The 24,688-nt window shown below is 46.0% G+C and overlaps 2 protein-coding genes across 2 annotated transcripts; both read right to left on the bottom strand.

Moving 5' to 3' along the window:
* Positions 1-633: 633 nt before the first annotated feature.
* Positions 634-5,309, bottom strand: STBD1 (starch binding domain 1). The gene is made up of 2 exons (XM_044428482.1): positions 5,063-5,309; positions 634-1,849 (listed from the first exon to the last, which is right to left on the bottom strand). The coding sequence occupies exons 1-2, from the start codon at positions 5,307-5,309 to the stop codon at positions 1,062-1,064; spliced, it is 1,035 nt and encodes a 344-aa protein (XP_044284417.1). The 3' UTR covers positions 634-1,061.
* A 5,598-nt stretch (positions 5,310-10,907) lies between these two features.
* On the bottom strand, positions 10,908-22,821 carry LOC123022625 (protein FAM47E-like). Its single transcript, XM_044428481.1, has 8 exons — positions 22,793-22,821; positions 21,844-22,228; positions 20,278-20,426; positions 18,332-18,485; positions 16,727-16,906; positions 13,718-13,870; positions 12,989-13,069; positions 10,908-11,033 (listed from the first exon to the last, which is right to left on the bottom strand). Exons 1-8 carry the CDS (start codon positions 22,819-22,821, stop codon positions 10,908-10,910), a joined length of 1,257 nt encoding a protein of 418 aa, XP_044284416.1.
* Between the last annotated feature and the right edge of the window lie 1,867 nt (positions 22,822-24,688).

Genomic DNA, 24,688 nt, shown 5'->3' with positions numbered 1-24,688 from the left:
CACGAGAGCATTACTCATGTGAACAGGATACATGCTTTGAACAGGACAGCACTGCAACGCTTAGCACCCCCCTCCAAGGCCACACTGTTCCTTCTGTCCTCACTGCTGACCTACTTGGTGCAGCATCAGAGAACCTTCCTTTAGTTGTGGGGAAGCTTGCACATTTAAGTTCTTCACTATGCAGAGTTCTAAATCGTGCAAGCAGCCTCCACAACTAGAAGCACTTCCACGCTTCAGGCAGCCTGTGAAACCTAGCAGGAGAGAAAGGAGATGTGCATTTTCTTGGGAGAAACGCAGGGTGCGCATCAAATAAAGCTTTTAGGGAGAACATTGTAGCCCCTTCAGCACAGTTGGTTCCAAGAAGTAATATGTGAACACAGCTGTGTCAAGCCCCTTCTTCTCCTTCCTGGAGGAAAGAGGCCCACCCCACCACGGAAGGCGGGAGGAATCAGCCACAGCTTCGTGCCTACTTTCTATGATGTGTGCTACAAAAGTTAGTTGCGAGAATTAGTGCCAAAAAGGAATTTCCATAAGGATTATGGTGGCAGTGAGGAGAAGCACTCAGCAGAATTTCACCTGGCTAAAGGCCAGGCCAGCTCCTACTACAAAATTCAAAATATGAAAGGACAGTTATCAGTCTAAAAATCATCTTTATTGCTTTCTTATATAGTCACGATAAATTAAGAGCATTGTTACAGCGTAGTTTAACTACACCTCTCCCATTCTGTCGGTCAAGTGTCCATGGTTGCTACTCCTGTCTCCTCACACAGTACAATCCTCAAGCATAGGGGGTTTAAAGCTTTTAAAGCAGTGAGCCGTTCTGAAACGCTACTCACTAGAGAGACCTGATGTGTCTGTCACTAGGTTTGCTTTGGTCTGGTTCAATCTGCAAAGTATCCTTGTGTCTTAAAGCCTAGGCTAGCAGAAGAGAGACTTTACTCTAAGGCAGTTCTGGCAAAACATGCAGCAGAGATAAAATACTATGGTGGGCAAAAAACCAGGAAACACCTATAAACAAATGGAATAAAATGGGAGCCTCCATGTTTGGCCAGAGCTCCTGTTCAGTGATATCCCCACCACTTGTGGGCCACTCGATCCTCGTGCTCCGTTATTAGGGTTCGATTGCCACATTCTTCCCATCTTCTGACCTTCCCATTCTCCACTAGTATGAACTTCCACTCAACTCTGGTATCAACAGGTAGGACAACAGAGTCTGACCAGAACCCATCCTTGTCACACCTGAGTGGTACATAGTGTTGCCACTGGCCTAGACACTCATGGTCACCTGTGACAGCAATCAGCTGGGCTTCCGAGTGAGTGATGTAGTGCACACGGAAAACCACATGGACAGTCTGAGGCATTGGAGACACGGCTGCAACCCTCTTGGCTTGCTCTGGGTCCTTGCTGCTGGCATCGTCCACGCTGCTCTTCCTGGTTGCATCGCCCCACACGGAATGCTCAGGGACCATTTCCCATTCCTCACGATCAACTGAATTACGACACAGCGGTTCTTTGCACCTTTCTTCATGCTTGTCATTAGGTGTGCTTGTTTCTGGAGACGTGCCCGTGCCATGCATTTCAGCTTCTTGGCTTTGCAATGGTTCAGATGCCGTTGTAGGATAATTGAATGCTTCACCCCTTAGATATTCCTTGTAGTTCATTAAGGGAGTTGTAGGCTCCTTGACCTGCGGCTCTGTTTCGCAAGACTGTTCAGCAACACTGGCAGCACTGTTGGGAGCACTGTGTTCTCCTGGAAGATCCACCTGGTTCCCCACTGCCTCATGAGGACTGGACACATCATTGGCCTTTGTTGCAGAAATGACACTTTCATAATGGCTCTGAAGTGGCTCTAAACAGAAGGAGTCTTAGTCAGTCAGGAAGAACACCCTTCACTTGCCTCTGTCTTACTACATATAGTAACAAGAAACTTTACAGCCAAGAAGGTGATTTAAGCCCTCACAAGTGGCCCTCCTCTGCAATCCACCCAATTTATTTTTGTCCCCATTTCCACTCACTGCCAGCAGCAAATCCTCACCAAGATAGGGTGCAGCGGAAGGGGCTCTCTGGGGGTCGGAATGCCCCCACTTATAAAGCCAGGGCCACTCTCCCTCCCCCACCGCCTCTCAAGAAACATAATTTTACTGGTTCGTGGCTGACAGCTGCCACTGTGTTGGAGTCCTGAACGTAACATGGAATGAACGGGGGTTCAACAGGTCCTGGGAACTCCCTATCTGGAGAGGTCTGCCAGGCATGGATGTGTGTTTTCTGCGACACTTTCCCTCATGGTCAGCCGCTGCTCCTCAGCAACATGTGGTCAGCTTGCCTTTGCTACTCCAAAAACTACCTCCCACCTCCCTGACTCCCCACAAATCCTGGCTATTTATGCCTGCACTTCAGTTGTGAAGGACTGAATAGGCAAAAAGCAGCATCGGGGTCACAGAGAGTTCAAATTTATTTTTTGCAAGGGAGTAGTTAAGTCTCAATTGCAGCAGCTCCATTTCATTTCTCCTTTTCACATAGCTGACTGGGAGTGGTTTATGGAGGGTGGGCTTGGAAGAGGTCGTAGCTTTGAAGTGTGGCTCTGACTTATGAAGCGACCCTCTCTTCTAAATTTGCCACTAGACCACCTGCCCACCCTCCAGCACCTTTTGCCATTGCTTTCTGTGGAATGCTTACAAATGCACGAATGCTTTAATTTAATTTCAGGTAGAGGGGAGCTGAAAGCTATTCCTGAACTACCAGCAATTTCTATGGTCTGACCGACCCAGACCCATTGCAACCCAAACGCTAGATAAATTCAAAAGGGAAGCTGAACAGCGGAACCCTGGCAGGGGAGGCTTGCCTTGTGAAAGAGCTGCTGCCCCATTCCCCAGATACACACCCAGGGCGCTGCTCTTTTATTTCAAAACACCAGGCTCCACTCAAGGCCAGCTGGCAGATGAGGTACTTTAAGCAGAAAGTAACTTGGCTATGGCAAAACAATGGCATAAATAGCCCAGTTATAACTTTTGGCCAGTTTCCTACAAAGCCCAAACTCAGTTCTACACAAGAAACATTACATCACCCCCTTCCGTTTCAGTCTTCTAGTGGATTGCAGCAGAAACGCAAGTGGCACAATCCCAATCATTCTTACTTTTGCCAAAACTAATTTATTGGCACTACCTTTTCCTCCATGGACTTTTATTTTTGAACACAGCAAAGTTCCCAAGCAATATCCCAGACTTTTACTGCTTTGGGCCCTTTAGCTTTTACAAGGAAGGTCTTGTACTGCTTCAGCATGAATATACATAATAGCCAGCATGCCATTCCCACATGGAGGCTAAAAATAGGTTGATTTTAAGCCTGCAATGCCCATAAGCGTCTCTCAGACCAGCATGCAGCCAAGCCCTCCGGAAAAGATTCCCACAGGAGCCACAGAACTGGCTTGATAAGATCGCTGCCTGATGGGATCAGAGCAATGCAAAGGTCACCATTACTAGTATTCTTCTCATGCCTGCCCTTCTCACGCCTGCCCAGAAGCAATGCTGGAAGGTTGCTTAGCAGGCTAGCAAAAATCCAGGGCACTTGAGCTCCCTCCTTCAGGCCCTTTATTCTTCCTTGAGCTATACACAAATGGAACCCTTGAATCATACACAGATGCACACGACTTTTTTCCCCCTGGTCAGTCGATTACTTTCCATCTCTCCAAGTAATAACTCTGCATTAACATCAGGCAATATGCAATCTCTTACCGACAACTCAAGCATATGCCAACTGCCACTGCGGCGAATCACAAGCAACTAATGCACATATGAACCTTCTGCAACTAGGGGTGTTTTCACCGACTCCATTGTGTCTTTTTCCCCTTAGCAAATTTTCCATGTTAAGAAAGGTGACTGGAGAAATAATGGGAAAATACAGGAGAGCTACATGTGGAAGATGACAGTGACCGGACCCTTGCAAACCTCAGTAAGGCACAGTAATGTTGCGAAACATCCCAGAAGATCTGGATAACTCTTGGCACAAATGAGGGCAGCTTTACAAGAACATTCCCTGCAGGAGAAGATTCTGGATAGGCATAGAGTCTGGGGCAGTAGGTCAGAATCGCACAACACCAAGCATTCATGATAAATGTGCATGAATATGCAGGAAGGCATGGGCAAGTGGGAGAAGGAAACTGAAACAGACTTTCAGATGGGGACCACAAGTAATTAAAGAAGCAGATGAGCCCTCCTATCACTTCAGGTCAGCAAACCTTATCTCAAGGTAAGCTGAGTAGAGTGTAAAAGGTTTACTGAGTAAAGTAAACCTTTTTGTCACTGCTGGTAAAATCTGCATCCGTTGAATCTGCACCTGCACCACTCATATGTCTGAATTACAGGCTCTCTGCAAAACACCTTAAGTTTATCTAGCACACTGGACAGAAGTGCGGAGGAAAAAGAAAGCAAAGATGAGGGGAAAACGCAGCATATACACTTCAGGGAGCAAAAAGATTGTGGCAGAATCCTCTTCAGCACACCGATGAGAAGTGGCAGAAATAAGGTTGGACGGAGAGATGGCTCCAGAGGGTGGGAGCAAGGGGACACTTGACCAGTACCGTTCCCCCAAACCCCAAAGCTGGGCGAAAGAGCCGGGGGTGTGGGTAAAGGCTGGGGGGGGGGGGTGAATGCACGCGTGCGCGCACACCCTCTTCCTACGAACGAGAATCCAGCAACCTTGCATGGACTGCGAGGAAGAGGCTCGAGAGTCGCGGGTCAAGAGGATTTCGGACTCTCCAGTCACGGATTCTCAGCCCAGCCTACTTCGCAGGGCTGTCGTGAGGACGAGCTGCGAAGCAGGAGAAAGAGGACCCTGCGGACCCCCCCCCCCCCGGATTAATCGTGGCGGGGTATTATTTATAAACATCTGCATCGCTGACTAGGCTGCAACGTGCGAGCCGCTCTCCCCGGTTCATTGCAAGAGGGGAAAAAGCGAGGCGTCCGCGCCGCCGCAAGCGCGGCAGCACCGACTTGGCACCGGAGGGACGCTGCCGGAGGGGCCGCCCGGCCCTCCTCGGAGCCAAGCCGCGCGCGGGAGCGAGTACCTTTCGCAGCCGGCGCGTCCCGCTGCGGCGAGCCCTCGGCCTCGGCAGCCGCCGCCTTCTCCTGGGCGCCGTCGCCGCCTCCGTACCAGAGCCAGGCGATGAAGGCGGCCACCAGCGCCACCAGCAAGGCCGACCACATCCCCGCCAGAGACGCCCCGTCGCCGCTGGTGGCCAGCGCGGCGGCGGGCGGCGGCGGCGGCGGCGGGCGGGCGTCCGGGGCGCCGTCGCCCTCCTCGCCCGCGGCCATGCCGGCGGCGTGCCCAGGGAGGAGACGCGCGGCGACGAGAGGCGAGGCGAGGCGAGGCAGGCGCGGCGCGGCCCTCGGCGCCTTTTATGGCCCCCGCCGGCCTGGCACCTGCCCCGGGCCTAGGAGGAGCCTGTGCCCTCCCGCCGGGCCTCCGGGGTGGAGCCGCCGCCGCTCCCCCCTCAGCCGCGCCCGGGTCGAGCGGCAGGGCGCGGGCCTGAGGCCGCGGAGGGGCCGGGCGAATCTCCCCTGCCGACTGGCTGGTTTGCCTGCTCATTCAGTCCTCCTCCTCATTGGGTTCAAACATGGAAACAAACCAACATTAGAGAAACAGAAATAAAATGATAGGTTGCAGTTCTCTTACATGGCATCAGAATGAGCCTACCGCGGTGAATGTGATGAACTTTTAAATGTTTATATTATTCATTTCTTTAATTTCTTTAGAGCCCAATAACCACAGCTTTCTGGGTGGGTTAGGGGAATTCATAATATTGAGGCCGGAATGCAATAAAACACTGTGCTTTTTTCCAGTATGCAGCATTTTTAAAAGAATTGTAGCCTGCCCCTTAGACAAAATGACTCTGGGCAGTTTACAGAAATTTAACAGCTAAAACCATGGTTGACAAAAATATTTTTGTTATTTAGTCGCCAAGTCATTCCTGACCCATCGCGACCTCGTTGACAACATTCCTCCTGTCCTCCACCATCCCTCTGAGTCCACCCAATCTCGCTCCCACTGCCCCAGTGACTCCAGCTGACCAATATGCACCTGTTTAAAACAGCTGAGGGAGGTGACCCTTCCCTCCAGGTCTGTTCCTCCCTTACGCAAGCGTTTGAGAGAGATTCTGGGTGAGTTTGGGGCTTATTTCTGCCATCCCACCTCCTTGCAGTTTGAGGTATGGGCATGGAAACCCAGAACCATCACCATGGTGGGTACTCTTGATTGGGGAGGTTTCTCTCTCCTCTGCTTGCACCCCAAGCATGGTAAACATCTTACAAAATGCTAAAATGAAGCTCCTGTTCACTTTGAGACCTGTTAAGACAGATTGCAGTCAGGCAAAATTTGTTGTCATGTGCCATCAAGTCATCTCCAACTTAAGCAACTCTATGCATGAATGCTGTCCAAAATGTCCTGTCCTTCACAGACCTGTTCAATATATATGGTTGCTTCTCCGTATTCTTCTGCCTTCGACTTACTGTCTTTTCCAGGGAATCTTGCCTTATCACCCACCGTTCTATCCCTTTTGCTTCCAGAACAAGTTCTGACTTCTTTGATTTAGGTTCATCTTTCCATTGGTTCAGGGTATCCACAAAACTCTCCTCCAGCACCATGTTTTGAATGTTTGCAGTTTTGACCTGCCAGCTTTCTTCACTGTCCGGATTTCATGCCAGTACACAGTGATCAGGAATACAATGTGTGCATGATTTTGGCCTTGGTCTCCTGTGAAACTCATCCTTACACTTGATGATCTGTTTTAGTTCCTTCATTGCTGCCCTTCCAAGTCTCAGTCTTCTGCATTAGTAGAAGCACATGGACCAACTGCTGTTAAACAGCTGCTGAGGAGAATTTGGCAGAGCAGCATAGAACCTGTTGGATGGTGGGGGAATCAGAAGAAGAGGAAAGTTCTCAGATGTATTTTCCCTTTTCCCCTTAACTGACAGCCCACTGTACTTCACTGACTTGACTAGTGCTTCATTATACAAAACATCAGTTGTACACAGAAAATAAGATGTTCGGAAAAAGAGTTCTACCCTAGGCTTCTCCCAGATACACTAGTTGTCTTTGAGAAGGAATTGTTTTGGTTTGGAGAAGCAATCAGTCATGTAAGCCAGCACCTGGGGTGTGAAATGAAACAGCCCAGAAGGCATACGTAGGTTTACCACCATGGTAAGAACTAGACCAGATTGTGGGTTCCAGATCTGATCAATATTTTCCATTGGTTAAGTGTGTGAAGCCAAATTCCAAAGATGGGTGCTTTTAAGCATGATAACTGAACCTGCATTGGTTCTCAGATATTTGCATTGCAGGTACCACAGTTCAGTTGTGTGTTCCTTCAGCACCTTTACCACAGAGATGAGTTAAACTGCTCTTAAGCAGTGCTGGAAAAAATTGAAGTCACCCAGTAACACGATATTTATACCCAGCAATTTGAAGTACTCCTATTTTTCCTTTGTGTGGTGCATGTTTTATAAGTAAATGAAAAATTATTAAGCCCTGGTGGCACCAATGAACTTTCCTTCCACGTGAGCAATGATGGCAAGATTTAATGCATTCCTATGTTGCAGAAGGATTGCTTCTATTAGCCTCCTGCAATAAGTACCCACAGAGATGAACAGCTGCTGTACTCACATACTTGGACTCTTAACATGTTTGGATGCTTAAGGCATATTAAGACGGATGAACTTTCTAACTGCTGTTAAATGCTGGCTTCTCCCCCTCTGCGGGATTATTTTTTTAAAAGAAAATTTTCACACACTATATTAGATTTCTTAATGCTACATTGATTTTATTTGTAACAAAGGCTGGAGAGCTAAAGTATTTCAGAGGAGTGGGTGGCTGGTCTCCTTAGGGTTATCAGATCCAATTAACACAAATTAGATTTACCAATTATGCTAATTTAATTTTATCACCCATTTTGATGCTGCTCTTGAAACAGTGATGTCAGATTTTAGGACAGGATTAAAAGATTATTCTGGTGAAAGATTAAACCAACAGCCAAGGAAGTTGAGCTCAAGAAGATTTACAGTGCAGACTTTACAGATCTCCAGCAATTCAATGTTAGCTGAGAATCTCTGTTTCAAAATAGCCATTAGCTGTTGATTCAAAAGCTTGAAATGATCCTCAACTTTCTAAAACCTTTCTTTCCAGTCTATTCTCTTTACCGTTACCCAATAATGGTCCTAAATTGAATCCTAAGACCCACTAATGAGATCTCTTTCCTAGCTATCTCATTAAAAAAGGGAATGGCTAATTGGATGTCTGTGTGAATCTATTTCCAGTAAGCAGGATTCATACTCTTCCTGTGTCATTCAGAGCTTTTAACTTTACAGGATATTAAATGTCATTTTAATTTATAGCTGCCAAGTGTCCAGTGTTCACAATGGCAGCCTCAAATTCTCAGGAGTGAATGCCTGCCTCTCTAGAACTTACATTCAAAAATAAAACAAACCTGTCTTCCTCTGCATGGGACTAACATCACAGTAAATATGTACAGGATCATGCCATTTATCTGTAATTTCATAGAGCTCTAATAGACTTAACACAGCTACTTTTCTGCAGTTTGTATGTCTTGCAAAGTGGAAATTATTGGATATGTCTGTAACCAATCCTTTAAAAATATAGCATAACATTGCAATTCTATATTAATTTACATAAAATAAAGGCATGATCAAATCCACATTTGGACATAATAGGTCCTTCAGCTCCCAGCATTTTCTAGCCAGTAGCACTTAATTCAGAAGAAAAAAGCATATGATTATACTGTTAAAACCCCATATTCAGTAAGATCTTACTATTCTTAATTAACTGGAAAAAAAATCTCCCAAAGTACTTGAAAATAACTGAGTATGCTTTGAATAACTCATGACCATCGCTAATAGTAACATATCTATGGTGGAACTTCTTACGGCAGTGTTGGAATTCATACAGATGATCATTTGGGTTTCAGTAAAAGCTGCAAATTCCCTCTACTTGCAGATCCAACCCTCTCACACTGTAATGGACACTGTAATGGCAGCTGATTTGTCTTGTAAAGCATTTCGCCACATAACATCTGTTAGTGACTGTCAGGACCAAGCTGCTGGTATTATAAGAGTGAAATGCCACCCTTTTGCCAGCAAGTGCCTGCAGATAAAGCTGTGGATAGTCTCAGGAGCAGTTCCATGGTGATGTTTACAATCATCAAGTCACATTCCTCAGAGCAGAACCCTTTTTGGGACATGGGCCAACCCAAAATAAAAACAAACTTGTGCAGCCCTATCTTACTCATGCTTAGAAGTCCCAGAGAATTAGATGATATTTATTCCCAGGTGCTTACATAGGAGTGCAACCTTAATTTTCTTTTCTTTTTTTAAGGAAGCACTGAGTACACACATCTCTTCCAGGTGAATCAGTGAGAGCCATAAATGTTTAACACACTCTCTGGCTTGCATTCTTGTTCACTTTTAATTTTATTTGTGTATGTGCACTAGGACTATTTAATGCCTTTAGGTAATCAGTCACATGGAAGTAGGAATATTATCCAACAGGGAGCAGGTTGGTAGCTTGGGGCTGCTCTTTTATCCATCTTAGTTACTTACGGCGTGGGTGGCATCAGAGCACCTTCTACCAGCTTCTGCTGGTGGCCCAGCTGGACAGGCATAGCATAGCTTCAGTAGTCTACACTCCGGTCATCTCCAACCTGGTTTATTGCAATGCACTTTCCATGGGGCTACCCCTGAAGATGGTTCAGAAGCTGCAGCTGGTACAGAATACAGCAGCCAGATTAGTAAATATATAAATAAGGCTCATTTCAATAGCAAAGATCCTGAGATGTACTCAGAAGGAAGATATGTTCAGCAGACGTCCCTGCAGCATTGATTTTGCAGCTTTTGCCCATCTTACTGCTTTCAGTTCTGTGCAATAGCAGCAGTACAGACAACTGCCAGCCTAACCAGAGACTATAAAGTGCAATTTAATTCCTGTTCAGCAGAACAGGAATTTGTTTTCCTTTCAATATTATGTCTTGTTTGAAAATAGTTCTATTTTGAATCTAAATAAACATAGGGAAAAACAATGAGAAGAAATCAGCAATGAGTCTTAGAGCACTGTCAGTAGTTCCTTCCTCTATACCTGTAGAAAAAAGAATTAGTCAGTTGCATTTTCTATGAAAAAGTTGTTTAAATCACTACAAACTGGATTTGAGAAAAGTGAGAGAACACAGAAAAGATCAAACACAGGTGGAACTTGGGAGAAGTGATCCATTCCCAGAAGAATAAAAGGCTTCAGCTCAGTCCAAACCTTGGATAATAAGTCTTAACTGGAATTTTTAGGTGCTGCGGCCTGCTCTGTTGCTTGTGTGGTTTTTGTTACAATCAAAACATGACGAGTTTTCTCTCCCGCTGCCATCCTGCCCATATCTGCTCTATCATGAAAATAAAATGCCCATGGTACTCTCAAGTTCAAAATCAAGAAATGATCTTGGTCACCAACAGATCAGTGAAATAAGATATTTTATTAGGTATAGCTACTGTTTAAAATCCAATATGTGAATTTGTATGTTGCAGAGTTACCACATTACATTCATATTTACAATAAATAGTGTGTTTCTCCTAAAACATATTACAATCCAAATAACACTTTCCACTCTAGAATAATAGGTAAGATTAAACATTCTGGTAGTTTCCCAACCTTTTAGCAGGCAATCTGTATTCAGGTGTCTATCTTTGGCCTTCCATGTTCTCAGTTAATTTCTCAACGTGCCTAACAAACATGTCAGTTTCAGCAGGTTCCAGTGAAGGAAAGGGAGGAAAATACAAGACAGTTTTGGTGCCCTTGTTATAAATCATTTTCTGGCTTGGTTCTATAAAAATGTAAACAAGCATAGCTGGCTAGGATGGTGCTTAGATAATTGAGGAAGACCGTGATTTAAAGCCTTCAAGGACCTTCACAGATAGTCTCCTGGAGGAATGTCCACTCTCTTCTACTGCCTTGTCAGAATTACATGCAGCCAACATCTGCAGAAGAAACTGAAGCAGACAAATACACAAATTATTCTGCTATGGAGAAATAAGATACATGGAGGGCTATAGTTTTGTTGCAGTAACACTGATTTCTTGGCTTAATATTCCATGCCACATTCCCCTAACCCTAACCCTAACCCTATGTGCTATTGTATTTCAATGTATTTTATCGTGTTGTAAGCCGCCCCGAGGTTTCGGCAAGGGGCGGCATAGAAATGTTATAATAATAATAATAATAATAACAACAACAACAACAACATTAACCATTTTCTGACAACTGCCTCAAGCATTACGTCAATACATCAAAATGAGGGGCAGGGTTGTAGTCCAACAAATCTGAAGGCACCTAGTTTCCACATCAGTGGTATAGGAAATATTTAGCAACCAACATTAGTCAGGAGTAGATTTGAAAAGGTCACTATTCCATATCGTGCTGCTAAGCACTCACACAACCTTTGAAGTTTGTATGTAAACCTGTCTGGAAAGGCTGCAGTCCCATCCAGCAGGTGGAGACTGAGTATTGAAGGGACTTAATCCACATACTGGCTGCTTCCCCTATTGAATCCCATAACAATAGTCATAGCAGATAGATCAGAGGAAGGGCCTGCACATACACCAATTGTGACATTCCATTCCTACTCAAACTAGAGATTTATATACAGCAGCCAGATTTCATAGGTTATGCCTCTTTGCTGGACCAAGAGAATTATGTTTGGGATCAAGGGTTACCTTTAGCTGAAGTCCTGACTAGCCCGGTTAATGCATGTCTGAGCCCTGTGCTCAGGATAAGCCACTTTCTCTGCTTCAAACTAGGCAGAATTTCCCCACCCTGCTAGGAGGCTAATTTCTCTTTGAGGTAATATTTGTCTGGTGAAGGGGCTCAAGGGGGTGCAGCCTATATTCAATAAAACTTCGCCACTCATTTCTCCTGAATGTATCAACTGGGTTGAAAACAAGACAAAGAGGAAGCGTCAGTTGGGAACAACATGTATCTTTGGACTCCACACATCTCCAAGAGGTGTCTAAAACAGTTTATTCATTTTTAAATTGTCTGTAGGGCGAGTAGAAAAAATCCTTTTTCAAAGATATGGGAGGAAGGAAAAAGGACTTCTTAAACTGCTTTATTTTATCTTCATGAAGCTTCTCCATGCGTTCAGCTGAAGAACTGGTTGCCTTCTCTTTTTCAGCATTTTTCTCCCTGCTCTTCTTTGTGTTTTGAGTTTGGGCTTTCTCTGTTAGATTGCCAGAACTTTTGGATATGGGAACAGCTCGATCCTATAAATGTTTATTAATACAATCACAGAAAAGTTTTGGAGCCAGACCTGGTAGTATTAGCTCCTGCACGACTCTATGCTCCCCGTATTCCATGGTAAGGACCTGTCAGAGAGCTACACTGAGGTGGTTGTGTTTGAAACAGATTCTAAAGGGCATATCCACGCCAACCATAAAGATACTCAGCCAATCCGGTGATGGAAATGTGCATAAAAAGGCTAGAATGTGCGTTTCATCATGTGATGCTCCCTCATTATGCCTGCTTCTTGAATGGAGCTTTGTTCCTAGTCCCTGCTGTTTCTAGGACTAGTGTCCCTCATTTGAGAGTCCTGGGCTGTGTTCCTACGGGAGCCTTGTACAGTTCTGGCTAAGCTTGTGTGATGCCTATCATGGATGTGATAATTTAGCAAAAACGGGGGGCTGTTAAACAGCCAGCACCAGCCACACCAGCAGTAGGCCAAATATGTTTTGGTGGGTCACAAACTGGACAAGTGTGATGAAGAACACGTTTGCCAACATAAAAACCGTGGGCTGGATCCAGACTTGGTCACGTGCAGAGGACGGCTATTTATTGCAGTGAGACGTCAGCTGGTCACAGGTGCGGCCAAGCCTGGATTCAACACCAAAGCAGCTGTGACTCCAGTGCGGAGCTCCAGCTACGTGGGCTGTGGCTGGGTGGCCGTACTCACCGCTGGTTTCCTGTAGCCTTTTGCGTCAAGGAATTTCTCAAACGCATAGGTTCCATGGAGTGGCATTTCTTCCCCTTCACCCTGCAAGACAGTTGGTTGATTTTTTCACATGAAAGAACACTTAAGTACAGTTAGAAGATGCTGATTGGAAAATATCACCCCTCATGATTCATGCCAATGCTGCCATCCTTGACGCCAAAAGCAGAACACCTCTGAAGGTAGAAGGAATGCCTCCCAGTGGGAGCTAGGATGGTTCAAGGAAGGTTAAGTGATAGGCAGAGATGACTCACTATCTTCGCACTAGGCAAGGGAAGGAGCCACAAGGCAGGACTATGTATAAGGAGGTGACAAAAGAGAAGTCTGCAGTTTTTGGAGTGAATCTCAGAGACACACCATGGGCGGAGCTGCTCTCTGCACTAATCCTGTGGCATTGATGGTTCCTCAAGACTCACAGACATGGGGCTCTCCTACACAAGGTGTTAATCTGCTGCATCTCCTTTCAGTTTCATTGTAGACTTGCAAGCTGAGCACTAGCTGAAGAGCGTTTCTTCTCTTGTGCTTCCACCATGTTACAGCTAGATGGCACTGTGGTACAGCAGAATAGTGCAAGCATGCAAGAGAAAATTGTGCTTTCTTTCACCATCACAAACAGTACCTCATTTTCCCTGCTGACCTTCGGGATCGCCTGTAACTTTTCACAACACAAAGTGTTGTGGATACTTCCAGTACCTTTTGTGCCTTCTTCTTTCTTAGCTTTAGAAAAGCTTTTAGAGATTCAGGAATTTCATCTTGCTCGCCTACTCTTTTCTTTTTCCATTTTTTTGGGTGAAGGTACCAGGCTCCATATTTAATCTTCTCCCATTTCGGTTCAGAAGCTGTTCTCTAAAACAAGAATATATATATTAGGTTTGTTTTTATAACCTCTTGGTCATTTTGTAAAGATGTGTCTTGTGTTTATGATGACTCATCATGGCAAAATAATATTTAGCAAATAATATTTATCATTTAGTTATTCTTTTATATCTGTTTGTTCACAGCACTTCAGATACATTCTATAGTTATAAGGCTCAGAGAAGTTAGGCTGCTATTATCACCCTCATAGCTGAAGAAAAGGTCTTCTTATGCCACCTGAACTTCTGAATCAACTCACAACCATGGAGCCAAAGTGCATGGTATGTTCCAATTTGTGTAACTACAGCTTAATTACACTGTGTGTGTGGGTGGGAGCTTTGAGAGAAGCAGTGAGGAAAGGGGCACTCTGGTGTTTCCCCTCCCAATTCCTCTAAATCATCCTCCAAGCAGCTCTTGCACCCCTGGAGGGTTTCCAATCAGCGTTGCCATCACAAAGTTGGCAGCTGCATGACCAGAGAAGGGGAAAAGACAGCTGCCCTGTGGCTCATAATTATCTCCCAGCGGCTCTTCAAGCTGAAAAAAAGGATTGTTGGGCAGTAAGTGTCATGCTTCCTCCCTCTGGAAGAAGGCTCCTGAACCAAGCATCACGGAGGAGTTGGGTTTGTTTGGGGAGCTTGCACTGTTTACAGGCCACTGGCCCCAGTCCTCACGTAGCCCTTTTCAAATGCAAACAGCAAAGGGCCAAAGATACCAAAGATGCAGGCACTAAGAAATGCAGGCACCAAAAGGTTGCATCTTCGCCATCTGCCGGATGCAGAAGCACCTTTACTGGCGCACCATTTAGGGAATGCCCACTTCAAGGAGGCCTGCGCTGTTCTGCTGGTGGCAGACAAAGACTTTTTAAAATCTTCCTAGGCCTTTTATGGGCATTTGCTAAATCTGGTTTTAAATCTGCTGCTCAGATGTTTAATCGGTTGTGTTTTTTATTTGCTGTCTTGATTAAATCCAGTTTTTATTGCAAAGGTGCAGAACTGCAGTTGTACTCTCTGGTCAAGTATGGAGCCTCCTGGGTCATTGTTATTATTACACCTATATCCCACATATTTTCCTCCAGGAAGAAATCCTCCCCTAACAAATGGAGGTATTCCACCCCCCACACACACACACCAAATCCTCCCCTGCTACTGGATAACGGATGTGGGTGGTTGGGTCTCTGTTGGTGGTGCAAAGAAGAGGCCCAGGTGGGAGAGCTTGTGCCTAAGGAGGTGCTGCACATCACACAAAGACTGGGGCTTCCTGGTGTCGCCACTGTTCCTGCCGTGAGCTGAGCTGCTTCCACAGGTCGAGTTGTCCCCGGAGACACTGTGCACTGCGCAACGTCAGGGACTCAGCCTACAGCATGAAGAACTCCGTTGCTTGCAGTGCTAGCTAAGTCCCTTCCCTCCCTCCCTGCCCAGCATGGAGGACAGAAAGAGCGGGAGTGGAATCATGCTATGGGGGGGGGGGGGGCAATCCCACAGGCATTACCTGACCCATGGGAGGCCAGGTGTGGGCAGTTTGGCCTCTTACCCTTCAAGGATTGGTGATTTGGAGAATCCTGTGTCTTTTCTCCAGCGAAGAATGCTGCCCAAATATTCTTGCCCTCTAGAAATTACTTTGGGGTGTCACAAACAGCATGAGGGACCCTTTGCTGCTTGTGTAGTGACCCTACACTGACCTGAGACCTATTTGCACACTTGGGAAACAAAGGGCAAAGGCCTCTTGGTAGCCATGGGTCAAGAATGAGCACAAGCGAGAGTGATAAGAATGTGCCACTTCCTCACTTAGCTACAGATGATAGTTATGGCCACATTTGCAGATTTGTGAGATCTCACTAATACTAGTGAAGAGAGACGCTATTGACTTGTGAATCTTTATGCTTGTAGTGTTGTAGAACAGCCAGAATGGGGCAATATAAGAGCGTTGTTTTGTGCAAGAGGCAGGCTGCTGAACAGAGCTGTTGTTCTCTGATTTAAACCTGACATTCAGTTTTGTTTTTCTCTGATGATCAAAAGTCTCGGGAGCCTGAAAGCTTGACTGAAAGAGTGGCAGCAGTTGGAGTGGGGTGGAGAAGGGCAACCACAGGGGACAGATAAGCATGATCCATCTAAACACTGGCCTAAAGTACACACTGAAATAAAGCACCTGCTGGGTTTTTAGAACTGGTTTTAGTCAGAGCCTGCTCCTGTCAGCTTTATTATACAGGGGCACTGAAGGACTGCAGCAATGGTAGAAAGGCACGTCTTGCAAGAAGTAGCTCCACATTGAGGCAGCTCACCACAAAAACAACATTAAATTTTAAAAGCATACAATCAGAGAGCAATTCTCTGATAATGGCTTGGGATTGTTCAGAAAGACCTCTCCAAGGCCATGGATGGCTGCTTCTCAAACTGGACCTGCCCCCCTTCCTCCCAGCCTCTGGGACAGTTTCTATGGTAGTTCCTTCTGTAAGGTTGACACTGAAACCTTGTGGGGGGGGGAGCTGCATTGGGGGGCTGTGGGGAAAGGCGCTTCTTCTACCCTACCGACCCTAATTCATCTGGTGAAGGCAGATGGAGCAGGACCTTCTCAGGAGATCTAAATGTTCAGGCAGATATCTACAGAGATTGGTGATCCTTTGAGTACTCTAGATCCCAGCGGTAAGACAGCCCTTTAACTGGACCTGGATCCCATGGGGGACAACAGAGTGAGCACTGAGCCATTCTGCCCTGTGGAGAAATACTGCTGCACAAAAATGCAAAAGCTGCACAAGAGCACAACACTCCTGATGAGGTCTTAGAAGGTGTGTGTAGAGTACCTGCATTGTTATCTCCTACTTTTCGGACTGACTTGCTCTGGCCCACTTACCATGTCGGGGCTCTGAATACTCTTCCGGCATGGAATTCCCTCAGGGCACTCCCTCAGTTCTGGCGGCACATGATACAGCTCCACTATTTTAATGGGTGCCACGGACTTGGCTGTGGTTTCATAGCTTGTATCGAACAACTTCATGACCGTGGCTTCATCGATGTTATACTTTTCACCTCCCTGGAATGAGAAGCCAAACAAAGACTTTCGGGAGGCAACCTTTTCTGTCATGGGAAGTGCTCACTGGGGAAGATATTTCTAGAAAGTGACATTGTGGTCAATGGGCAAGGAACTGGTGACAACCTTTGTTCCTGAGGGGCGACAGCCCTGCCTGCCAGGGTCCTCCACACATACCCCTCCAAAACAGCAGTGGTGTGTTCCACTGCAGATTCTGCAGCGACGTGCTTCATCTCAGTTGACAGAGACATAGTCCAGATTTCATGTTTTTATTTGCTGTATTTACTGTATTTCTCTAGCGCCCAACAGCTGAAGGTCTCTGAGCTGCAGAACGTGCCAAGATGAAGGGGGGGGGGGTGCAGTAAACAAGAGTATGTCCACTGCCCAGGCACTGACAGTGCTGGCAAAACCGAAGTGCTTTACACTAGGGGAGACTGCAGCTGCATGAGAATTCGAGTGTGAATGCACCCTTCTTGGATTCTCCCTCTTCCCCTTGCCTCTTGCCTTACATTAATAAGTTAAAGAACACTAAGCGTAAGGGCAGTGAATTGGGAAATGGCTGAGCTGGCTGTGCACATCTTTGCAAAGCGGGAGATCTTTCACAAGGCTGACAATGTCATGCTACATATTCATTGTACTGTCACTTTTCATTGTTGCTGAATCATCAGGCCGCTTCAGAGAGGCCCTTTTAATTTCCTTTCCCTTCTTACTCAATTGCAAGAAGTTAAGCAATATATCTTAAGTTCCCCCATCACGTGCTTCAAGATTCTGATTTCAGAAACAACGCACAATCAGCTTCTACAGTGTCCATTAGCTCTATAAGCGAAAAATAGTAAGGGGAAAAGTAAGGGGAAATGTCTGTGCGTCTTACAGAGCAAATGTGTGTGTGCCCGACGCCCGGGACGCTGCCGGCCGCCTGCACCACGTGGCACCACCTGGCCGGCACGCGCTCAGTGCGCCCTGCTCGGCCCCCCACCCCCGACGCAGGTGATTGCTGTGCCACTCAGGGGGAGCAGTGTGGAGGAGGAGGAGCTTTAACCCGCCGGCTGCACGGAGAGATGGACTGCTCACCCCCACCGCCCGGGAAGACCTGCCGCTGCTGCGCCGCCCGGAAGACCACTGCTGGCACACTGCCGGCCCGGCTGCACCACGTGGCACCACCTGGCCAGCACGTGCTCGGCATGGTCCCCCTGCTCCGCTCCCCTCCTCCGGCGCAGGTGAGAGCTGTTAATCACAGGTCGGTGTGTGTTTTCAAATGGCAACCCGTCTTTTAATGAAGCCCATGGAGAAGTGATGGGGAATGTGCCTGTGATTATCAGGAAGCTTTCCATGGATCCCTCCTCTAAAAACTAGGTGCGTCTTATGGTCAGGTGAGTCTTATAGAGCGAAAAATACAGTACTCCTGCAATTACGCATCTCTTGGCTTACCATTGCGCTGACCCATTCACAGAACTCCTTCGTTACACGCTTTACATTCTCATCCAAGGGAGGTACATAGGCTATTTTGGCTGCCCTCTCTCTCTCGGCCACCTCTTGCTTGCTAAACCATGTGTACGGGTTCTTCTTTTTAGGCAACCAGGGTCTAAAGACACAAGAAAGACATAAGCAGCATCAAATATCTGTAATACACTCCAATGTCTGCGAATGATGATCCTGCAACATTACACATTGTCAGTTCTCACTGATTCATCAGACCTGAGGCTGAAATGTTTCAGAATTGCTTGTTTCTAGATCCATCCATTCTCCACAGGCCTGAAATTAGATTTGTTCCTTTTACTTCTGCTTCATATCTCATTTGTTACTGGAAAGAGGCAGGAATGACACGGTTCAATTGCCATGGGATTCCCATGTTAGTATAGAGTGCATTGGAGAAATTCAGATACATCCTGGTAGGAAAAGGTTGCTTATATGTGCCTTTGTGTTCTAAAATCAAACCTGCAACATTTCTGTACCTCTTTCTCAGAAAGTACCAGACTTTCAAAGCAGACTTCTGTTTAGCGTTATTTTCAAAGCTGCTCCTTTGAGAGAGATGGCTACTACCTTTGGTTGTAAAAGCCTTTGCAGGATGGGGCTCCCAAGGAAAGTTAACCCTTGTCTATTCTTGGGCTAACAGCAAACAAAACTGCTGAGGCGGCCAGACAAGTTTTTCTAGCAGTATGGCAATCACCCTTATTTGCATGCCAAGTCCCACAATAATCCCTGTACCTCAGTGATCATTATGTTAATCTCTTGTAACCAGTGCTATTGTATTAAGTCTCTGCTAAGCAATCACATTCTTTTCACTATGCTCCCCTTATTTCGTCATCACCTGACCATTTGCTATGACATGTGACTCCGAACCGATAAAACATCGTGCATATGTTCTGGAGGCTTGTAGTTGGCCTGGCCTCTACCCAGCAGCGCTGTTGTAATTGCAGAGGGTGCCTGAGTGATCTTTCAATAAACTGTTGAGGTTCAAGGCAAAAGGTGTCTTCCCTACTGAATTCCAGGTTCATTCTCACGGCTGCTATCAAGATGCCCCGACAAGTATAACCCCTAAAATGGAACCCACCATCTTTATGAGTTCAGCTGCCATTGCCAGCCCTTGGGATGGATCAAGGCAGTGAATACTTTGGAGATCACCTTTGCTGTGGGAGCTCTGGATAAATGGCTTGCAGATATTTATCATTTCGTGTGGTTTCGTTTTAAGGAAAGGGGAAGAGAGCAGAATGGATGTTCCCTGGCAACAAGGGGGACCTGCCAGAGCAAGTCTTCCCTGCCCTCTTCTTACATGCAGGTAAGCTGTTGCATCATTGCTACTTAAAAGGAATGTAGAAGTACATTACACAAAACATAACCACCTGATGTACACTTTGACAATGGGAAAGGGGGGGGGGTTCTCCCTCTCCCATAACACTTGAACCTGGCATCCTCCCATGAAGCTGATTAAGGGAAGTTTAGGACAAGCAAGAGGAAATAATTCTTCACACAAGGTATAGTTGAGCCATGCAATGTGCTGCCACAGCAAGTGGTGATAGCCACAAATCTGGATGGCTGTAAAAAGGGATTATACAGGGTCATGACGGAGGAAGCTACCAGTGGCTACTAGCCTTGCTGGCTTTGTGCTTCCACCTTTACCAGAGGCAGCAAGCCTGCATACACCAGCTGCTGAGGAACTGGGCAGGAGACCTTGCACCCATCCTGCTTGAGGGATCCTGTGGGCAGCTGGTTGGCCACTGTGTCTACAGAGTACTGGACTAGATGGACCTGGGGTCTGATCCAGCATGGCTTGTGCTCATTTTCAAGTCACATCACAGCCCTGATTTCATTTCAAGGGCTACTTTAGGGAAGCCACTAGCTTTTGCCTTGTACATTTCACTTGTTCCAGTACTCACAGGACAGGGGGGCTGTAGCTGATCTCTGGTGGCGTTTCACAGTGCAGTTCATGCGGAACAGGGATATTCACTTCACTTTTGCTTTCATCAGGGGAGACTCTGGTCAGATCCATCTCCGGGTCCAGGAGCCTCATGACATCACGAAAAAGCTGAGGGTAAAGTAATGGAAAGGCCAAGGTCTGGGATACTTTACCAATAGGTTTTCCTCCTTTCAGAACAATCCCATGTTGTAGGCATGTTTGATGAAATTTCTTGGAAACTGTGTTGCAGGAGGATATACTGAAGATCAGAAGTCATAGACTTCAAGTATAACTAAATCTGCGCTTTTCTTTCCAATCATATATCACATTAATTGGGTTGACATGACATGACATGACATGACATCCCATCATGGGTGACATGCTACCATGGGTTCTCCTGTTGTAGAAACCTAGACCACTACTCACAGGATGGATGGTTCATGGGCAACAAGCCACCCTGACAACCTATGGAAGGTAGAAAAGTATAAGTCACTTTCTTATGGGAGCATGAAGATTTTAAAAGGAAGTGTTTGGACAGGACTAATGGGGGGTGGGAGGGGCATATGCATATGCATGTCAAAAAGAAAATAAATCTGGGAAGCCCTGTCAAAAAGCCTCTTTTAAAGGGAAATCTGGATGTGACAGCTGTCAACACTGATAGCTCTCCTTAAAGGGTTGGCCTGCACTTTTCCACCCAGAGGCTTCGGAGATGCACAATCGCAAGAAGAAGCAAAGGGGAGGGGGATGTTGTGCTGGCCACAACCTTTGCAGTCAATAAACCCTTGCCCACCTTTTGACAGCTGTCATGGCAAATCAAAGTAAAAGATAAAGCTTTTTGCAGTTTCTGTGTGTCAATGTACACAGAAGGTGCCAAAGCACAGAGGACATTTCCTAGGCCATTCCCCAGGTAAGGATGCCGATGTGCAGGGCTACCTGTACAAGCCCTGTACAAGTCCAACAGATGCTTTTGAAGCATGCAAAGCAAACGTGCAGATTTGTGGCAGAGAGAGGAGATGAGGCTTTAACCACCTGGGATACAGGGTGGGGGGAAGCTGGGCAGGGTGGGGGGGAGGGAGGGGAGACCAGCCATGATTAGTGTAAGTGTCTGCCGGGTGTTCTTCAGTAAACAACCAGCCCACAGTTGGCTATTCACAGGATGGGTTAGCATGAAATGTGAACTCGCCCAATGTGGCATATCTAGTTCAATTTGTGTCACAGATCTGTCTCACGATATTGAACACTTGGGGTTAAGCCATGGTCCTTGCAAAAACCAATTTTTAGCAACAGAAAAAGGCCTACAGGCCCTAGCATTCCACAGCCTGTCATGCTGGCTGGAGAATGCTAAGAGCAACATGCACAGTATTCCACCTTTCATCTTTTTCATGTTAGGATTGTAATCTGCATTCATGCAAAGTATGGGAATATCTACCCTGGCGATACTTTGGTCAAGCAGAAATATCTGGAGATGGAAAATTCAAAGGAAAGCAGAATGTCTGCCTTGTAAGGATGAGCACAGTGGATTGATGGTGAGCTGGGGATTATTTACCTCTTTGGGCATACTCTCCTCCAGATGAGGATAAAGTGCTAGTGGGTGTTGGTTCAGGCAGCGCTCAGTTTGGGCAATGAAATCCTTCTTGGTCTTCTGTGCTGCACTCAGCTTAGAGCAGACGACTTTGCTTTTGTTCTGCTGTTCTCTGGTTTTATATGGCACAATCTGTGAATGGTCAGTATTTTTGTAATGCACAATTATTGGTATAGGGCCCCTTTTGCCATGAATGATTATGTTGTCAGAAGAACGAGGGCAGCCATTTCGGAAATCATCCAGGCCACTTTTCAGAAACCTCCAGCGCTGGGCATTGAGGGCATCCGAGAACCTCTCTTTGTTAGTGATGCGTTCTTGAAAGTACTTGGAGGGCAACTTCTTCTTATACCTGAAGTAAAAAGCTATAGTCAGTGTTTAAAACAAATGAATCCCAGCATGGATAGCACCCATCTCCACTGAAAGTCAACCCTCTTTCTTAGCAGAATTCTAATGCTAACGCCATTATTATTTTGTTTTCTGCCCTCAACCAGCATTTCTGAGACTAAAATGAATACCACACCATACATTGCATGTTTGGATAACTTCTATGCACAAAAAACAAAATGAGCGCTAACAAATTCTCTTCAGAATCTGCAGGCTCAAGTGCAACCTGGGGTGTGCATTTCTGGTCCATCAAAACATTTATGCGCTCCCCAGTTTTGAGTTTGGCTTCCATTTGGAAGGAAAGATCACTGCAGAGACACACGGCATTTTTGTAATATTTGGTTTATTTACAAATGTTCAAGCAGGGCATGGCTGGAGGGACCACACTTACAATGGGGACCCCCACATCTGATTCCAAGGGGGAAGCACCCAGTGCCCGAAAGTTGGCTTTAGCCTTTGGCTAATTCTCTGCATGTGTCTCTCTAGATGGCTCCTATCCTTTCCCCATTTTCTCCTCTCATAAACATACCCCTGCCCCTCAGTTGATATTCGGGTCATCTTTTCCAAATGATTGCCACTTTCTACTCAGACTATTTCAGAGAAATCTCATTTTTTTTAGTAGATCCCATCAAGGAAAGATCTACCAGCCACAAAACCCATGTGCATGGGTTGAATTTGTAACACCACTCCTTCCTAAAGAGAGGCACAGCCTAATACATTTAAATACTATTTTTTCTGTAAAAGAGAATTAAAATTGAAGGAAGTATTTTGGAAAACCTACATGACTAGCTAAGTCAAAGCACAAAATCTCTGTAAGGTTATGAGTTTCACTGACATGATTAAACCAAGGACATGAAAGTCCCACTTATGACATCAGAGCAACATGACAATTATGCAGCTAAGAGATTTCAATGGCCTGAATATCTTCAAGTGCAGCATGTATTTGTCTTTGCCATTGCAAAACACACAGCCACAAAATCTGAGCAGTAATGATACTTCACAATGTAATTTTTCTTGTGATCCCAACTATCCAAACCCCATATCACAGAGAAGCCTTGAAAACAGTTTTGAAAATCAACAAAAAGTTTCACAAATGCCACAGTAATGTAATATCTCATCGTCCGGGGGCTAAATGTCATTCCAGGAATCTAGCACTGAATTCAGTGATCTGCTTAGCAAACGGTACAGCCACTCCTGCGTCAATCATAATATTTTGCAGTGGACGGTCAGCCACGCAGGCTGCTTTGTATCTTTTCCTCCTTCTGCTCACAGAAGTGACAAGAAATTATGGAGATGGCATTCAGCAGGGGATCAAACTAGCAGAGAGAGATCCTGGTAATTGAAATGACATGTCAGGTGACTGGTATGAAGGTCTTGCGCTGATCTCGCATGCAGTCCAGTCAATGCACATGAACTGATGGTTCATGAAAAGAGGGAAAACTGAGGAAGTGCCGTGGCACCGTGCCTTGAGAGGGATTCATTACAGCTGCACTCACCTCTACTTGTTCTGAAATGCATGTTGCAGTGGAGATGATAGCAAATAATGTGGTTGCACAAGGATACATGCTGAAGTGCAAGCACTTCTCAAAATGTAGGCACTTGCCTTTCTCTATAGGAACAACCTAGTGGAGGAGTTTTCAACTGCTGCATGGTCTATTTTTTTAATTAATGGGTCTTAACTGCTCATTCAGGACCAAACCTCCCCAAAATACTTTACATTACAACAAGGAACTATATTCAGCAGCTGGGAAAATTCATTTCCTTTCCCTCATTCATCTGCAGCTATTGTGAAGCCTGAAGTTAAGCTTGGCTGGAACAGGGAATTCTGAGCGGTGGAATGGCAGATGACATCTTCACAAGAAAATACCAGTACTCAGTCCTTGTGAGCCCAGGCTGCACTACACTGTGGTGGGTATCTTACAGAATCAGTGAACACTACAAAAAAAATGTTATTGATGCAAGGAAACAGGCTGACTTCAAGGGCCCCATGTTTTCGGCTTGTTTCCTTTGAAAGCAAATCATAGAAGAGGTGGAAGGGGTCAGAGGGCCATCGGGCCCAACCCCCTCCTCAGTGCAGAACCCCAAGTCAAACCGTTCCTCTCAGGTGGCTTTCCGGTTGCATTGTGGATGCCTCCAAAGTGGGAGATCCCACAACCTCCCGAGCTCGTGGTTTCCTTTGCCATACTGCTCTAGCACTCAGGAAAGTTTTCCTGATATCTAGCTGGAATTCAGCTTCCTGTTACTGGATCCCATTATTTCGTGTCCTGCACTCTGGGATGTTCGAGAAGAGATGCTGCCCTTCCTCTTTGTGACAGTCTTTCACCTCTTTGAAGAGTGCTATCCTTTCTCCCCTCAGTCTTCTCGTCTCCAGGCTAAACTTGCCCAGTTCTTTCCATGTCTCCTCACAGGGCTTTGTTTTCAGTCC

This window comes from Varanus komodoensis, unplaced genomic scaffold, assembly GCF_004798865.1.
Source record: "Varanus komodoensis strain SLA01 unplaced genomic scaffold, ASM479886v1 scaffold2, whole genome shotgun sequence".
Classification (NCBI taxonomy): domain Eukaryota; kingdom Metazoa; phylum Chordata; class Lepidosauria; order Squamata; family Varanidae; genus Varanus; species Varanus komodoensis.
Note: the sequence above shows the minus strand (reverse complement) of the source record. Positions and strands in the feature narration are given on the sequence as shown.